The sequence below is a fragment of the Oncorhynchus keta genome, chromosome 35 (genome assembly GCF_023373465.1).
Source record: "Oncorhynchus keta strain PuntledgeMale-10-30-2019 chromosome 35, Oket_V2, whole genome shotgun sequence".
NCBI classification, from domain to species: domain Eukaryota; kingdom Metazoa; phylum Chordata; class Actinopteri; order Salmoniformes; family Salmonidae; genus Oncorhynchus; species Oncorhynchus keta.
The window spans coordinates 18,631,511-18,651,313 of record NC_068455.1 but is presented as its reverse complement, the minus strand read 5'-3'; the positions used below and the strand labels follow the sequence as shown (position 1 = coordinate 18,651,313).

Genomic DNA, 19,803 nt, shown 5'->3' with positions numbered 1-19,803 from the left:
CCCCCTGGGAACAAAAACAGTAATGCTAACATAACATGAACAATTTCAATAATCTAAACAGTCCTTGTGACAAAGACATACCTCAGCAGGACCAGCTACAAAATACTTTACAAAAACTGTGTGAGCAACAACCAACACAGGACATTAAAAAATTACTTCTTTTTTTTTTAAAGAACAACAACCAACACAGGACATTAAAAAATTAATATATATTTTTTTAAAGAACAACAACCAACACAGACAACAACAACAACAACAACAACAACAACAACAACAACAACAACAACAACAACAACAACAACAACAACAACAACAACAACAACAACAACGGACATACCAACACGCTCCCCCTCTGAGCAAAGGAACACTGGCTTTTATACAGCTGGAGAAGGAGTCTGTAATTACAGACAGCTGTATCCCCTGACGAGAGGGCGGGGCCAGCTCCAATCTGCCATGAGGCCGACCAATCAGTTGCTTGGGGGAATCCAGGATAACCATTTCCTGAAATACATACACATGCATACAAACCCACAACAACACAGAAACCGGGGAATGTAACACACCTTTCACTGTATTGACAACTAAAGTCACATTCAGGGGTTAAATTGTGAGTTCGGGGAGCCCTATTTAGAGGTTTTAGGTTAAGGGTTGTACCAGGTTTGAGCATAAGGTTGAGGGTTATGGCTAAGGTTAGGTTAGGGGGAAAATCCTATTTCCTTTAAATCTACTTGAAAATCTATGGCAAGACCCTTCCCCCAGGGGATGGGGTTTAAGGTAAGGTTATGGTGGTTGAGGTAAGGTTATGTTACAGTTTTTATCAATCGTGTACAAGTCATTTTTTCATCTGTGTTTAAATGTACAGTGTCTATAGCAGAACAGCAATGATCAAATACATTTACAGAACTTCAGATCATCATCATCTTGTGTTACCAATACGCATATAGCCTACATGGTAAAACGGGTTACTGTAGGCCTATATGTACAGTAGAATAATGCATTGCACATCAACAGTTTGCAGTAGAACAATAGAATACAGTAGAATACATTTTAATAATACCACGGAAGCCCACCCAGTACAAACATTATCCTACTTACCCAAATCCAAGACTCAGCTATTCACACCACTATCTAAACACTAACACCACTGCCCTTTGTGTGTTAACTGTGTTACTCCCGCAATGTAACCACTGAAAGATATTAATTACTTAATTTCCGAACTATTAAACAAATAGGAACGATAAGCTCTATTCAAATACACCAAACCACAGTAGTCTATGTGCAATAGGATCTATGCACGTCTGTTCCAAGTCAAGTTATTTATGTAGCCTGGGAATTATTCACACTGTATGTACAGAGCCTTCAGAAAGTATTCACAACCCTGGACTTTTTTCACATTTTGTTGTTACAGCCTGAACTTAAAATGGATTAAATATATATTTTAAATGTCACTGGCCTACACACAACACCCCACAATGCCAAAGTGAAATTATGTTTATCATTTTCTGAACAAATTAATAAAAAATTAAAAGCTGAAATGCCGTGAATCACCAAGTATTCTGCCCCTTTTGTTATGGCAAGCCTAAATAAGTTCAGGAGTAAACATAATCCTTAACAAGTCACATACTAAGTTGTATGAACAATGCATTCAATAATAGTGTTTAACATGATTTTTGAATGACTACCTCATCTCAGTACCCCACACATAAAATGATGTGAAAGGTCCCTCAGTCGAGCAGTGAATTTCAAACACAGATTCAACCACAAAGACCAGGGAGGTTTTCCAATGCCTCGCAAAGAAGGACGGACACCTATTGGTAGATTTAAAAAAGAAGACCTTGAATATCCCCTTGAGCATGGTGAAGTTATTAATTACACTTTGGATGGTGTATTAATACACCCAGTCACAACAAATATACAGGCATCCTTCCTAACTCAGTTGCCGGAGAGGAAGGAAACCACTCAGAGGTTTCACCACGAGGCCAATGGTGACTTTAAAACATTTACAGTTGAATGGCTGTGATGGGAGAAAAGTACATTGTAGTTACTCCACAGTACTAACTAACTAAATTAAGAAAGCCTGTACAGAATACAAATATTCCAAAACATGCATCCTGTTTGCAACAAGGCACTAAAATAATCCTATAAAAAAATGTGGCAAAGCAATTAAAGTAAAATATGTAACTTTTTGAGTGACCCAAACAAATTCACATAGAAATGTGAGTTATAGATCTGTCATTCTCATTGAAAGCAAGTCTAAGAGGCTGTAGATCTGTGCTATGTGCACTATTTCTCTATGCTTCGTTCTTAAGTTTAGTTTTTGTGTATTTTACTTTGTAGACCAGCTTCAAACAGCTGAAAAAACTATATTTTTGTTTTTTGAAAATATATTTTACAGCGGTTTAGATGGTACAATGATTCTGTACACCAGGGTTTCCCAAACTCTGAGAAACGGAATAGAGCTAAGCACAGGCAAAATTCTAGAGGAAAACCTGGTTCAGTCTGCTTTCCACCAGACACTGGGGATTAATTCATCTCTCAGCAGGACAATTAACTAAAACACAAGGCCAAATCTACACTGAAGTTGCTTACCAAGAGGGCAGTGAATATTACTGAGTGGCCGAGTTATAGTTTTTACTTAAATCTACTTGAAAACCTATGGCAAGACCTGAAAATGGTTCTCGAGCAATGATCAACAACCAATTTCACCACTTGAAGAATTTTGAAAATAATAATGGGTAAATGTTGCACAATTCAGGTGTGGAAAACTCTCAGAGACTTACCCAGAAAGGCTCAGTTGTAATTGCTGCCAAAGGTGCTTCTACAAAGTATTTACTCGGTGGTGTCAATACTTATGTAAATTAGTTTTTGGTTTTTCATGTTCAATATATTTGCAAAAATGTCTAAAAACACGTTTTCACTTTGTCATTATGGGGTTTTGTGTCTAGATGGGTAAAAAAAAAGCTGTTTAATCCATTTTGAATCCAGGCTGGTAAAAGCTTGTCATTTCAGCCGCAACCATATCCTAAGACTAGCTCACCAAGACCAACAGCACAAATGCCTCAAAGATGGAGCGTCTTGTTTGTACCATAGTAGGAACATAGTTATTACTGTGGGATGGGATGTCTCCTCTGGCTCCTTAATTGAACAAGCCAGTGTCTGCTTAGTGCTTACTTCCAGCACTAGAACACAACACACTGAATTACAAGATATAGATTATATCTAAACACAGATCATTTCCAAATTATTGGAATTACCTGCTCTGTCTTGAAGAGTTATGGTGAGAAAAACATGTGTCTTTAGGGATGTTTTATTGCCCATTGCTTTTAGCCATGACCTGCTTCCCAGAGAATGAAGTTGGGTTACTTTGGCTTACTCCTAAATCCTCATCTCCAACATTCTGACCTTCCATTATAGAGCTTTGCTTTAGTGTGGATTTAGGCCAATACATTCATATCAGTTATGTTCCTCCATTCTATTCACCTGTCCTTATTTTTATTGAGTATTGTGTTTCTGTGCGCCAATGGGAAGTCTACAAACTATGAGCAAACCAACCTTTGTATTGAATACATGGAATTGGATTGTGATTATACCAATGAATGAATCCTGCACAATCTGTTTTTTTTTAATCAGGAATAATATTTGATTTGATGTGTTTGAAATTGTTTGGTGAAATATGCATAAAAGGAGAGTAATTTCCCATAATTCTGCACCTTTGGATAGTTGATAATTTTGTTATCTACTGGGATTTTTAAAACACATAAAATGTGTTATTTTGTCTGCTTGGACTCAAGAGATAAGTATTTTTTCAGGCAGTCATCCCAGCTAGCACGTAACGTTCTGAGAACCATGTTTCTTAGAGCTTGGTGAGAGCGTGGAGTCCTATGGTTATTTTGTAAACTTCCTTCCCAGAATGGTGCAGGATAGCTTTTCTTTCAACCTTTTATCAAACTGGGCAAGCGAGATAAGAGCAAATTCTTATTTACAATGACAGCCTACTGGGGAACTGCCTTGTTCAGGGGTAGAATAACAGATTTCTACCTTGTGAGCTCAAGGATTTGAGCCAGCAACCTTTCAGTTATTGGCCTTACGCTCTAACCGCTAGGCTACCTGCTTGGCTTTGGAACATTCTCAGCACATTTAAGGAACTTGACAAAAGAAATGTCATTACTTTAAATGAACGTATCCTAAAAGTTAAAACATTGTCACGTTTAATTGACAGTTTGGTAATATTCTAGACATTTTGGTAATATTCTAGACATTTTGTCCAACTGGTTTGACATTGGTGGTCCTATGTGGCTCAGTTGGTAGAGCATGGCACTTGAAATGTGAGCATTGTGGGTACCAGTACTCAATAAAAGTATCAAAATGTATGTATGCACTACTGTATGTTTCTTTGGATAAGAGAATAGTAAAAAACAGTGTTATTCTGTGGGAATTTCAGTCTTTCTGAGAGGTTCTCTCTTTGATCCAAGGTGTAAGAGTCTGGCTCAACACTGGTCACATTCCTAGAAATGTTGATTTTTAATTTAACCTTTATTTGGGGCGGCAGGGTAGCCTAGTGGTTAGAGCGTTGGACTAGTAACCGGAAGGTTGCAAGTTCAAACCCCTGATCCGACAAGGTACAAATCTGTCGTTCTGCCCCTGAACAGGCAGTTAACCTAGGCTGTCATTGAAAATAAGAATGTGTTCTTAACTGACTTGCCAGGTAAAATAAAATAAAATATATATTTTTTTTAACTAGGCAAGTCAGTTCAGTTGTGAGTTCTGAAGCCATTCAGGGTAAATTGACCTTTCAGTCACTGAATTTGACCTTATCTGAATCATATACCAGCTTTGTGACGGGGTTAGGAAGAAAGAAGCCACAGACAGACCATTGGATAGTGTATGAGTATCATTACAATATATAATTTGTTATGCACTTTCTATGTAAGGCACTCACTTATGTCCCATGCATGACATAAAATAATGATAATTATGATTGTGTGTGTGTGTATTTGCATGTGTGTGCATTCGTGTGTGTGTGTGTGTGCATGTGTATGCATTTGCATGTGTGTGCTAGGAGAAGCCTAACTTGTTTAAACTGTAGGTGAGGTAAGAGCACAAGGCACATCATTATGTGCTGGAGAAGTTGCCAAATAACAAACAACTTTAAAAATAAATAACACAGTGTACAGAGACTCTTTTAAATTGCCATCAAATTAGCAGCTATTTCTCCATGGTTCATAATCTAAAGCTTTAAGGAATGCATATACTACCGTTCAAAAGTTTGGGGTCACTTAGAAATGTCTTTGTTTTTGAAAGAAAAGCACATTTTTGGTCCATTACAATAACATCAAATTGATCAGAAATACAGTGTAGACATTGTTAATGTTGTAAATGACTATTGTAGCTGGAAACGGCTGATTTTTTAAATGGAATATCTACATAGGCGTACAGAGGCCCATTATCAGCAACCATCACTCCTGTGTTCCAATGGCACATTGTGTTAGCTAATCCACATTGTGTTAGCTAAGAAAGTTGTTTCTGAATGTTGTCTGAACAACTTGAGAACCTAACTTTAATTTGAACCATGAGGAAACCTGTAGGAAACGTTATGCTGAATTACTGAAATGTCCACCTAAGAAACATATGGTTCAGGTTCTTATAACTTTATGTGCTAGATGGGTATCTTGACCCATTCCCAGAACATTGTGGGAAGGTTGTGTGCAAAATATCCATTGGACAAGCACACTCTCACCAATGTCTTAGACACATATGGTTCTCAGAAAGTTATATGCTAGATGAGTAGTTTCCTTTGAAATTAGGTCTTGTTTGAATAGACTAAAATGAACAGCTTTGTATGCGTAATAAGACATGGCATTCTAGCTCCATTCTGGTGGCACAGTGGACTAATTCCAAGGATAAAAAACAGAAGATCATAAGCTCAAATCTCACTGATGCTCTGTCATCATAAACAAGAAATGTGTTTGCATGATTAATGTACAATATATATATATATATATATATATATTTTTTTTTTTACTAACGGTATATTTACTGCGTTAGTAAATTGACTCTGGCTACCTATTTCGATTTCAGAGTACTCTGAGTGTGCCAGACCGCGCAATAACGGATCAATTTACTAACGCACATCACCCGAAGAATATGACCGGTGTCAGTAAACGTTGGCAAAAAAAGTTATTAAATTGTTGCCAGCAGCACAGTTACAGTCACTGACACTCTAGATAACATAAAAGCAGTATAACCAGCTCTGCTCGGGTGAGGAAAATGGTCAGAGTGAGGTGTTTTCTCATTTGTGTCTGGAAGTAGCTAGCAAGCAAGCCAACTTTAGCCAGTTAGCTTGGGTGGTTGACTGTCGTTGTGAGATCAGAACACTCAGATCAACCTTACGTCCAGAGTGCGCTCTGAACGTTCCTAGAGCAAAACGCTCTTAATATATGAACAGGCAATCTGACAACGCTCTGACGTTACCACCCAGAGTGCACTCTCACACACTGGAGGCAATTTACAAACGCACAGAAGCGTTTGAAAACAAACCCAGGGCCAGTGCCATTGTTGATGCTACAGTATTTGCATTGAAAAAGTGCCCAGCAGTCAGGAAATCAAGTAATGAGTGTCTGTAGATAAATTATTAGAATGACAGTAAAACAGTTATACCATGTGTTTGCTGAGTAATTAGATCAAATTCACTATGATTGTGTATATTTTTTTGTACAGTTAACATTAACTTCCAGTTAGTTTCGCTCACATTGCTGGTCCCATTGTTTAGAATTATTCCGCAATTAGGTAAAGGGTTATGGGATATTAGAATCCTCTTGTTCTAACCTGTATATTTTGGGTTTGACTTCTACAAACAACGCACCCTTAAAAAGTATGCTTGATAGCATTCCATCCACACCCACACACCATAGAAACGGACTATGTTTTCTTTGTCTGTGCATTAAACCTTTGTGGTTTGGACAGTCTGCAAACACACCCTTACAGAGGCGCAACATGTATACACATGGACATTTTCCGTGGATAGGTTTCTCTCATCATAACTAAACATTTAATAGATAACTGTAAGAACCTCATATTAGAATTATTCATAATTGTACTGTTTAAGAAAGAAACTCACAAATAAACACATAGAAACCTGTACGCCATTTTGTTGTACATACTTTTAATGCTGGTGGGAAAGTTACTCTGCGGGTGTGGTCTCTCAGAAGCGAGACCGGGAAATAAAGGTGTGGCCTTGTGGGGGGAACCCGTTTATATACGCCCTGACACACAGCTTTCCCTGTCTACTGTATCTCTGCCAACTGAACGGAGCTACTAACAGGTATTTCTTCATTTGGGTCATACACCAGCTATTGCTTTGTATTGTGCATCAGCTGCTTGTACTGTGATCTTGAGAAATGTGTTTTTGTGCATTGTTATACTAATATTAGTTTTAAGGAAGGTTCACGTTGAGTTTTACGACAGCTTTTGTGTAGGGAGATAGATGGCATATTACATAACCAGGAATATATTTTAATGTCGGATGTTTAGATATACAGTATCTCACACTGGATATGTAGTATGATATCTTCTGTATCACAGCGCACACCGCTTAAAAATGGTATGTCAACGATCCCAAATGGATTCCTGTTGCTTAAGTTGATCAGTGGCCTTGCAAAACGAGTGAGGACCGGAAAGTTTTTTTTACAGAAGATAGTACCTGCGATTCACGATTCAACCACAATCTTAGAAAAATATTTGCTATCTAGAACGGTTCTTCGGCTGTCCCCCATAATAGAACCCTTTAAAGAACCCTTGTTTGTGCAAGGTAGAACCCATTTGGGTTCCATGTAAATTTCGAGTGAGTGTTCTACCTGGAACTATGGAACTAAAAATGTTCTACCTGGGGGGGTTCTCCTATGGGGACAGCCAAAGGACCCTTTTGGAACTCGTTTTTCAAAAAGTGCAGTTTCCATGAGGCACTGAACATTCCACAAAACTGAGCAATATGACTGAATGTTTGCTCTAGGTAGGAGAGTATTTTTCACTCTAAGTCAACTTATCATGTTCCTACCTGTCCTGTGTTCTTTCATGTTTTCATTTCTACATGTACATTTTAGTCATTAAGCAGATGCTCCTATCCAGAGCTACTTGGTTAGTGCATTCATCTTAAGCTCGCTAGGTGAGACAACCGCATACTGTATCACAGTCGTACATCTTTCCTTAATAAAGAAGTTCTAAGCAAAGTCCGAGCTATTAGGAAAATTATAAGTGCAATTTTTTGTAATGCTTTCCTTTTATTACAGCCCCTCTGTTTTCACATTTCTACTCTGTCTGATAGGATAGTAATAGCAGTCAGTACATATCCGGTTAGGAATCTTAATATAGCAGAGAATCATCCCTCCTCCTCATGATCATGACAATTGTTAGTTAGGCCTCGTGGTACACAAAGAATCCAGGAAGTAGGCTAATTTTGAATAAATACTTTTAGTTTACTTTTGAAATATATGTAATGTGTTCAGAGCTATTATATATTCTAGGCTATTATAATGATTATTTTAATTTGTAAAGTGCTTTTCTCAGACCCAAGGTGCACATGAATTTAAAAAAGATACGTATAATAATAAAAACACTGACAAGGTTATACAGGTGTTTCCAGAATACTAGCAGAGGTTCTTGAAAGCTTTTCTGAAAGCACAGTCTGGAGCTGTGCCTTAAAGAAGGACTGAGACTCTGAAGCCCTAATAGTGTCTGGAAGTGCGCTCCACAGTCGCGGAACAACTGAAAGCCCTGTCACCCGTAGTTTTTAGTCTACTGCAGGGCTGCTAAAGGGAGATGGACCTGGAGGAACGAAGGGTGTGTGGGGCAGGTGGGTAGAATGTCAGACCGGTATTATGGCTTTGTCTGTTGAAATAAACACCTTACCTCCACCGGTATCCTGACTCAAATTAGCTCCGGTCTGATGCATATGAAGGAAAATTCCAAATGGGTGTGGTGAGGATAGGGTAGGTGTTCCCCTGATTGATACAGTCTTATGACATGAATGCATTCTTATAATTCTGTACAGAAAACATTGCCTACCTGTATGGTTCTACAGAAAAGACTACGGCTAATGTTTGTCATAAACATTTGAGCATACTTTCCTCTCAAGACCTGTATGGTTGAAGTATTTAAAACACAATAATTTTAACTCAAACATTTCACTCTCCTTTTCAGATACAATGGATGTAAGTAAACACTTTTTCTAATATTCTATCAAATTGCAAGAATGCTTAATACTATAAGCAATAAAGAGCTCACTGTATTTCCCCAGCTAGCACATTTGGTTCCTTGGAAGTTGTGGGAATGTACGTTTCAGGAAGAAAAAAATGTAGCCTGTTCTGGGAACGTTTATTTTTAGATTGCAGAGAGATTATGCAAACGTTTTACTCTGGATCCTTAAATTTTCCTGTGAGGTTTTATTAACACTCAGAGAATAAAAATTATAGGTTATTTTGAGTTTTTTTAATAACTTCCTTAACTTTCACTGAATGTTTCAAGACTTTTAACACTGCTATCTTATTTTGGGGTTCGATTTTTTTGAACGCCAAGCACATGTAAATGTAATTTCCTTAGGCATTAATCTTGCAATTTATTGTGACACTGCATCAATGAGATTCAACCCTATAATTGCCTGTTCTCTATTGATGGATTTATTCCACTGCACCTCCAGAATGGCACAAGCATGCCATTTTGTTTTTATGCCTACAAAGCTGTTAATTTTAGTCTGTTCAAACAGACCCCATTTCAAAGGAAACAAGCACTCATTAAGATCAGGTGTGGCCCGTTAGTGGGCGCAGCAAATGCACCTGATCACACTTAACAAAATAAAGGATAGAGTGAGTTTTTATATGCTGAGAACATAATGTATATGCTTTTAAATAACTTTAACTTTCAGAGAACGTTCTAATAATGTTCTTGTGGTTTTTATGCAAGATTTTCTTAACGTTCTTGGAAGAATGAGGACATTACTTTTAAATAAAACCATGAGGAAACCTGTAGGAAACGCTATGCTGAAGTACTGAAATTCCCACTGAAGAACGTTCACTAAACTATTTGAGAACATTTGGGGTGTTGGGCTCACATGGGCCGACGATGTCTCATAGGATTATATATATATATTTGTTAAAGGTTTAGTCCCTCCAGTTGAAAAATGTGTGATATCAGTGCAGCAATGGTAGCTTTTTGTGTTACACCAAATAATTTCTCACGTATGCCCTTTAATCATATATCATTGGAAAGCTTAGATTCACAGCTATCCATCAGATACATTTTCGGAAATGTTCAGGGCCCGGCATCTTAAGTCAAAGTTCATTGTTAGAACCTTCGTAGGAGCATCATTCAATCTCCCAGCTGTTTCTCAAAACCATCGTTACTAAAGTTGTACTTAAAACAAACGCTAGTTACTTACCTCAGACGACTCGCATAACAGCTAAGTGCATCATTAGATGTTTGTTTTTTTGCCCATCCGCGGCACTTTATTCACAGGTCTCAGCTAAACATAGATGAACTTCTTCGTGCTGTCTGACTGTGACCGCCGATAACTTAAAAATGAAGTTGACTACAAATGCAAAGTTGTCAATGTGTTTGCAATTGTCACAAACAAGTGAAGGATAAAAAATATGCTTCAAATGAAAGCAGAGATGACTGCATTTAAATATACAGTCCCTTTGCGAAAGTATTCGGCCCCCTTGAATTTTGCGACCTTTTGCCACATTTCAGGCTTCAAACATAAAGATATAAAACTGTATTTTTTTGTGAAGAATCAACAACAAGTGGGACACAATCATGAAGTGGAAAGACATTTATTGGATATTTCAAACTTTTTTAACAAATCAAAAACTGAAAAATTGGGCGTGCAAAATTATTCAGCCCCTTTACTTTCAGTTCAGCAAACTCTCTCCATAAGTTCAATGAGGATCTCTGAATGATCCAATGTTGACCTAAATGACTAATGATGATAAATATAATCCACCTGTGTGTAATCAAGTTTCCGTATAAATGCACCTGCACTGTGATAGTCTCAGAGGTCCGTTAAAAGCGCTGAGAGCATCATGAAGAACAAGGAACACACTGGGCAGGTCCGAGATACTGTTGTGAAGACGTTTAAAGCCGGATTTGGATACAAAAAGATTTCCCAAGCTTTAAACATCCCAAGGAGCACTGTGCAAGCGATAATATTGAAATGGAAGGAGTATCAGACCACTACAAATCTACCAAGATCTGGCCGTCCCTCTAAACTTTCAGCTCATACAAGGAGAAGACTGATCAGAGATGCAGCCAAGAGGCCCATGATCCCTCTGGATGAACTGCAGAGATCTACAGCTGAGGTGGGAGACTCTGTCCATAGGACAACAATCAGTCGTATATTGCACAAATCTGGCCTTTATGGAAGAGAGCCATTTCTTAAAGATATCCATAAAAAGTGTTGTTTAAAGTTTGCCACAAGCCACCCGGGAGACACACCAAACATGTGGGAGAAGGTGCTCTGGTCAGATGAAACCAAAATTGAACTTTTTGGCAACAATGCAAAACGTTATGTTTGGTGTAAAAGCAACACAGCTCATCACCCTGAACACACCATCCCCACTGTCAAACATGGTGGTGGCAGCATCGTGGTTTGGGCCTGCTTTTCTTCAGCAGGGACAGGGAAGATGGTTAAAATTGATGGGAAGATGGATGGAGCCAAATACAGGACCATTCTGGAAGAACCTGATGGAGTCTGCAAAAGACCTAAGACTGGGACTGAGATTTGTCTTCCAACAAGACAATGATCCAAAACATAAAGCAAAATCTACAATGGAATGGTTCAAAAATAAACATATCCAGGTGTTAGAATGGCCAAGTCAAAGTCCAGACCTGAATCCAATTGAGAATCTGTGGAAAGAACTGAACTGCTGTTCACAAATGCTCTCCATCCAACCTCACTGAGCTCGAACTGTTTTGCAAGGAGGAATGGGAAAAATTTCAGTTTCTCGATGTGCAAAACTGATAGAGACATACCCCAAGCGACTTACAGCTGTAATCGCAGCAAAAGGTGGCGCTACAAAGTATTAACTTAAGGGGGCTGAATAATTTTGCACGCCCAACTTTTCAGTTTTTGATTTGTTAAAAAAGTTTGAAATATCCAATAAATGTCGTTCCACTTCATGATTGTGTCCCACTTGTTGTTGATTCTTCACAAAAAAATACAGTTTTATATCTTTATGTTTGAAGCCTGAAATGTGGCAAAAGGTCGCAAAGTTCAAGGGGGCCGAATACTTTCGCAAGGCACTGTAAATAGGCTACATGGATGCACTATACAGTGCATTCAGAAAGTATTCATACCTCTTGAATTTTTCCACGTTTTGTTGCGTTACATCCTTATTCTAAATAGTTTATTTTCCTCATCAGTCCAAATGTGAGATTTTGGGTTCCAACCTCTGTCTTTGTGAGACGCGAAGTAGGTGAACCGATGAGCTCCGCATGTATGGTTCCCACTGAGTGTAGTTCTCACTGGGGCGGCAGGTAGCCTAGTGGTTAGTGTTGGACTCCCAACCAGGTTGCTCGATCAAATCCCTGAGCTGACAAGGTAAAAATCTGTTGTGCCCATGAACAAGGCATTTAACCCACTGTTCCTAGGCCCTCATTGAAAATAAGAATTTGTTCTTAACTGACTAGTTAAATAAAAAAAGAAGCATGGAGGTGTGGTGGCGCTTTGCTGGTGACCGCACCACCACACCTCCATGCTTCTTTTTTTTTTATTGGTGTCAGTGATATATTTCAAATTCAAGGTACACTTAACCAGCATGGCTACCACAGCATTCTGCAGTTATATGCCATTCCTGCTGCCACCACCATGCTTCACCATAGGGATGGTGCCAGGTTTCCTCCAGACGTGACACTTGGAATTCAGTCCAAGGAGTTCAATCTTGGTTTCATCAGACCAGAGAATCTTCTTTCTCATTGTCTGAGTCCTTTAGGGGCCTTTTGGCAAACTCCAAGCGGGCTGTCGTGCCTTTTTATTGAGGAGTGGCTTCCGTCTGGCCACTCGACCATAAAAGCCTGATTGCTGGAGTGCTGCACAGATGGTTGTCCTTCTGCAAGGTTCTCCCATCTCAACAGAGGAACTCTGGAGCTCTGTCAGGGTGACCATTGGGTTCTTGGTCACCTTCCTGACTAAGGCCCTTCTCCCCCGATTGCTGTTTGGCTGTGAGGCTAGCTCTAGGAAGAGTCTTGGTGGTTCCAAACTTCTTCCATTTAAGAATGATGGAGGCTGCAGTGCTAGAGGTGTCACTACAAACCCGTGTTCGATCCCAGGCAGTGTCAAAGCGGTGCACAATTGGCCCAGCATTATTCGCGGAGGGTTTGGCCAGCCGGGATGGCCTTATGCCATCGCGCTCTATTGACTCCTTGTGGCAGGCACTCTGACTTTGGTCGCCAGTTTTACGGCGTTTCCTCCGACACATTGGTGCGGCTGGCTTCCAGGTTAAGCAAGCAGTGGGTCAAGAAGCAGTGCGGCTTGGCAGGGTCGTGTTTCGGAGGACACATGCAAATTTCGACCTTCACCTCTCCCAAGTCTGTACAGGAGTAGCAGCGATGGGACGAGACTGTAACTACCAATTGGGGAGAAAAAGGGTTAAAAGTAGAATAAAAAAATTTAAAAAAGGAATGAATGGAGGCCACTGTTCTTGGGGACCTTCAATGCTGCAGACATTTTTTTGGTACCCTTCGTCAGGTCTGTGCCTCGACACAATCCTGTCTTGGAGCTCTATGGACAATTCCTTCAACCTCGTGGCTTGGTTTTTGCTCTGACATGCCCTGTCAACTGTGGGACCTTTTTATACAGACAGGTGAGTGCCTTTCCAATTCCATGTTCAATCAATTTAATTTATCATAGGTGGACTCCAATAAAGTTGTAGAAACAAGGATGATCAATGGAAACAGGATGCACCTCTATTACGAGCCTCATAGCAAAGGGTCTGAATAGTTATGTAAATAAGGTATTTTTAAAAATATACATTTGCCAACATTTCTAAACCTGTTTTCACTTTGTCAATATGGGATATTGTGTGTAGATTAATACATTTTAGAATAATGTAACGTAACAAACATTTGGAAAGGTAAAGGGATCTGAATACTTTCCGAATTCACTGTCAATGTAAATTACAATGTTAACGTTCAATCAATTGAGTTCTATTTTGCCAATAGGGTACTGTCTAATGTTTGCCTCAATATACAGTACCAGTCCAAAGTTTGGACACCTACTCTTTATTTTTACTATTTTCTACATAATAGTAAAGAAAAACTATGAAATAACACACATGGAATCATGTAGTAAACAAAAGTGTTAAACAAATCAAAATATATTTTATATTTTAAGATTCTTCAAAGTAGCCACCCTTTTTGGGCACCTTAACACAATTCTGTGAATAATTTAACATCTGTATATCTGGCACACCTGTCATGTGGTTGTGTATTCTACATGAACATTTTAAGATATGTCTGGTGTTACTACAATTACATTTCAAACAGGTGTGGTCCAATAAGACCCCATTGAGTAGTTTGGTGGCTATATTGGAAAAAGGCTTCTGTGGGGTTAATGTGTGAATTCTCTGATGGACCTGCATCTACAAATCTTTTTAATAATCAGGCCTAGATGTGTGTGTGCAATTTGCTGCCTCTTATCAAAGTTGGAATACAAAAACTTAGCTGTCCAATTACATGGAATTCTATGGCTAAGCTTTCAACATTTTAATGTCAATGGCACATATGGGAGATTTTTTATTTATTTTTATTTTTACAATAGTTGTAGCTGGTCATGTCAGTTGTTTTTATATATATATATATATAAGGGAATTACCTTTTAAATGATATATATATATCATGACTCTCCGCTATAAGGTTTGAACAAACGTAGGCAAACTTCTTCTTTTTTTTTTTTAAATGTGTATAAAACGACCAGACTTCAGATGGGAAGTCAAAAAAGGAACTCAGGAACTGAACAGACTGTTAAATAACAATACATTTTTGTTAACAACATAACATATCATTTAAAAGGTAATTTCCTTACCTTTCCAAATCACTTTTTTAAAGTGATTTTAAATGCATCCTGCTTTCCCTTTTTAAAGCCATTTTATACAGGTAAATTTGATATCTAACATAAGTCAAAGTTCTGTTGACCTGAACATTTTGAAATTGTCTGCAGGATAGCTGTGAATCTAAGCTTTCCAATTACACATGTATGTATAAGTGAGCAATAACTTGTTGTATGACATTGTTTGTCAGGGGAAAAAATGAATGGGATGAAATAAAGAGTGATAACACTCAGCAAGCTACCGAGTCGTTATTGATGTCATAAGAAGGAATTCCCCTCAACCACGCCCACAATTTGGGGAATACAAACATTCTTTCCCATTGACCCCCATTGTAAAAGAGACAACTTAATTTTTTGTTATACAGAAATAATAAAACATGCCAAAAAAACTGCTTGTTAACCAGGTAAAAAAATCCCAACCTATGGTTCAATGAAACTATGTAGGGAAATAGAGCCTGCGAGAAGAGCCCTGTGGTTTCAGGCTATTCAGCGTGGGACATGTGGGGACCAGGTGTCCATGTAGGCTACTCTGTGTGTGGAAAACATGTAATCTCAGGTAAAACCTACTTGTAGCTGTGTAGTCTGTGTTGTTGGTTTTGCTAACTTAATGTTCCAGTCGGTAGCTAGCACTCACTCACGTGGTTAGGAGCATCATGAAAAGGGGCGTGAGGGAAGCCCTACAATATTACATTTTTCTAAGTAGTGAGAACATTTTGCGTGCAGGCAATGTGGAAAAGGGATCTTTAGAAATGTTGTACTTTTCTTAAATGTAGTTTTGTAATTGACTAAAACAAGCAGATAACAAGATAATTGCATTTGAAAAATTCCAGTTTTTGCTGTGAGTCAATGGAGCCTAGGTAACCACAGATTGTTTTCCCCCCACAGGTGGGCGGGCCGCAACGTTCTATCTTTTACTGACTGGCGTGATTGCTGCACTGCAATCACACATTTTCCATCTCTAGGGACATAAACCTTAAAAAAATTAGGAGACATCTTCGGCCCAAGTGAGCCTAATATGGACTAATGTCAAACCAGTTGAATGTTCCTAGAACATGACCAAAATTGAAATGAAAGGTAACCATGTTTGAACTTTTAAGACACATTTTGTTAAAGTAATGAAATACCAAGAAAATTGTTATTTTGTCAAGTTCCTTAAATGTGCTGAGAATATTCCAAAGCCAAACCACTATCCTGCACCATTCCCAGAAGGTTGTGGGTAGGTTGTATGCAAAATAACCATAGGACTCCACGCTCTAAGAAACAAATTGTTCTCAGAACATTATGTGCTAGCTGGGTCCAGTGAGAAATTAAGCAAGGAGACACATCCACTTGTGCACACTACCTATCCCCTCTCTCACCCCGCTCTGCTTCCCCTCTTTCCCTACAGCTTTCAGATGCTCTGGGTGGTGAACCGGGCTGGCCAAGCCAGAACAACCAGCAGAGTAGTGGGGGTGTGTGGCCTGGTGGGCAACCCAACCAGCCAACATGGCCAGGACAGCCTGGTGGTCAACCGGCTTGGCCTGGACAGCAGCAACCAGGCCAGCCTGGTGGTCAACCGGCTTGGCCTGGACAGCAGCAACCAGGCCAGCCTGGTGGTCAACCGGCTTGGCCTGGACAACAACCAAACCCTTCCCAGCCCTCATGGCCCGGACAACCAGGTGGGGGACAGCCCTGTCAGCCGACATGGCCAGGGCAGCCAGGACAGATTAGCCAACCTACTGCACCCGGATGGCCAAGCCCAAGCCCCGGTCCAGGCCCTGCCCAACCAACTGCTCCACAACATAGTTCACTGGTAAGAGAAGACATTCAATCCTGAGGATGTTTGGTATGACGGTTTGAAATACCACGAGCAAGGTTCTGCATGGTTCAGAACTATCTTTGTGACAGATTATCTCTCATGACCTCTACTCAGACATTGTTGTAAGCCTGTCCTAATGACACTCAACTGGTTTTGGCTGTTTTTATTAGCTGTTTTCAACAAACTCATTTTATTTCCCCAACAGAAAGTGCCATATGACCTGAACCTGCCAAATGGATGCTACGACAAAATGCTCATTACAATTCGTGGGACAGTTAACCAAAATGCCAAAATGTCAGTATTCACAACAAAATATAGTTTCTGTGGTAAATTGTGACGATCTACATTGTAGCTATTTCCACACTTTGATTCTTAATGTTGCTCAGTTATTTTAGTCTTGTAGCCAGCAGTAGTTACTCAAATGGCATGCCTTTCCTAGATATGTTGCCTACAAACTTCTTATACCGTAACCTAAGTACTAGTCTGTTTGTGCCATCATACCACTCCTTGCCACTTGTCATGCCAAATTTCATGTATAGGATGACAAGGAGTTGGAATGATGGCACAAACAGATCTGGGACGTGGCTACTTCTACTGCTAATCTCAATCTAATAAGGACTAAAATCTTATCAAATACAAACGGTTGTTCCTTTGTTCAAAGTGTGTGATGCATAAGTATCTATCTCCAGATGTAAACCGAGACTAATAGAAGTTAGACGAGAGGATCTAGATAATCAAGCTCTGGGTAGTTAACAAATCTAGATTACTGTCAAATGTAAATCAATGAGGCCCCTTTTGAAAGAGGTTGGCAGACAGTAATCCCAATAGAGCATCTTGACATCATTATTTCCAATCCTCACCTGAGTACAATTTAACTGATGTAAGTACAATGGGTGAGAATAGAACAAATGATCTGTGATTATTTCAAAACCAGATAATACCAATCACTTTAAAGTCAAGAGTAGGCCTACAGTAACTATGGCCACAAACTCAAAAAGCTCACATCACCATGGAAACCGTCGGAGTGCTGTTGAGCATGTGGCTGATAAAACACACACACACATCACAAAACATAATGCTGTTGTCTGACTTGTAATCGACACTACAAGATAAACGCATAGGTGATGTAATTGTCACAAAATCCAAGGTTTACCACTATGTTATTAGCTTCGTCCCAAATATGTTTGTGCTCTTGAAACACCATTGCTCATTGTCAAGCCAAACAAATTGTTAAATAAAATGAGTCACAAGGAGTTGGTAAGAACACTGCTATTATCTCCCTGTAGGTTCACCATCAATCTAACCAAAGGGAATGACATTGCCATGCACTTCAACCCACGCTTTAATGACCAGGGAAAGAAAACGATTGTGCGGAACAGTCAGATAGGCAATACATGGGGAAAAGAGGAGAGGGAGCACAATCACTTCCCCTTCACTCAGGGCCAGCCCTTCGAGGTGAGGAATCGATCTTCTGGTTTACTTCATGTCAACCAATCAGAGTTTTAAAACCATGATGGCTGGGGTCCATTGGGAATTAGGATGTGTCCCAAATGGCACCCCCCTATATAGTACACTACTTTTGAACAGAACATGCTTTGGTCAAAAGTAGTGCTCTAAATAGGGAATAGGGTGCCATTTGGAAAATATCTTTAGACACTCCTGTATTCATCAAGATATTTTCAGTTGTATGATTTAAAAAAATGTCAAACAAATTTAAATGTTATTCATGATCAACAGATCATGTTTTACAATCCATATATTCATTTACATTTCAGTCATATCTTAACACATTCTTTGATTTTGCATAATAATGAGTTTGTGGTCCTGTGTTTTTCCAGATGAAGATAATGTGCACTAACAGTGAGTTCAAGGTGGCAGTGAACAGCTCACACATCCTGGAGTTCAAACACCGCATCCGTGATATCCAATCCATCAAACACCTGGGCATCTATAATGATGTCACCGTCACGTCTGTGGAGCTTGACAAACTATAAGATCTAGCAGGGTTGGTTTCAGCCATAGAAATGGAATGACCAGATTAGCCGAAGTCCCTCAGGTTCTATTTTTATGGTTCCAGTGACCTTCCATCATTGGCTTTTAACATAAACATACAGTAGCTTGAGTCTCAAGCTTTAACCCAGTAGTACTACCATCATATTATGTACTTCTACTAAGCTGGTATATTCTCTGGAAAAATCTATTTTCTTAGACTTTTAATAAGAGAGAAAGTCGTCAACTTACAAATTCATTGGTTTTAAGTCTGAATAGGTACATATATTTTAATGTAAACCACCTATATCCAATGTTATACTCAAACATATTTTTTTCATTGACTGATCTCTTCCTCGAGATACAGTATGTTTTGTGATTTATTTTTATTGTTGTATAACCTTTCACACTAGGTGGCACAGTTGAGACTGTTGAATGTTTTAGAACCACAACAAGCCTAGTATTTGCTGTGGCAAAATAAACATTACCTTGGCTACCTAAACCACACAGTAGTAGATGAATTTGAGAACACCAATGCATATTACCACTTAACATATAGGCTATTATTACTTTGCATTAGTGAATGAAGGACCATGTCTGTAAAATCCTGTAAACATACTGTATTTTAAAGCGCTTTCTCAACCCTACAATCATGAGCAAGTTCACTTGTTAGTGCAAGACATCATTACATTACCATCTTTCTGTAGTGTTTCCATAAGCAGTGATTATCTTGTTTCCATTACCAGCCATCAGCACTTAACATGTTTATTCAGGGAGGAGAGTGTTAATATCTGTGAGTGATATTACGGTTGACAATCATATCTCAAATTAAGTATATGTGACTATTTACACAGACCACATTGACTGAATCAACACGGAATCTTTTCACTGGTAACCACTAAACAATATGAGGAGACTTAAA

General features: G+C 39.0%; 1 protein-coding gene across 2 annotated transcripts; it reads left to right on the top strand.

Annotated features, from left to right (window-relative positions):
* The first annotated feature begins 723 nt into the window (after window positions 1–723).
* LOC118368095 (galectin-5-like) lies at window positions 724–19,386 on the top strand. Of its 2 annotated transcripts, none has more exons than XM_052496668.1 (5): window positions 724–774; window positions 16,482–16,886; window positions 17,098–17,186; window positions 18,179–18,347; window positions 18,731–19,386. In XM_052496668.1, the coding sequence occupies exons 1-5, from the start codon at window positions 739–741 to the stop codon at window positions 18,884–18,886; spliced, it is 855 nt and encodes a 284-aa protein (XP_052352628.1). In that variant the 5' UTR covers window positions 724–738; the 3' UTR covers window positions 18,887–19,386. The 2 variants fall into 2 exon arrangements, with proteins under 2 accessions (XP_052352628.1, XP_035607758.1); XM_035751865.2 differs by lacking the exon at window positions 724–774 and adding an exon at window positions 9,047–9,206.
* The last annotated feature ends 417 nt before the right edge of the window (window positions 19,387–19,803 follow it).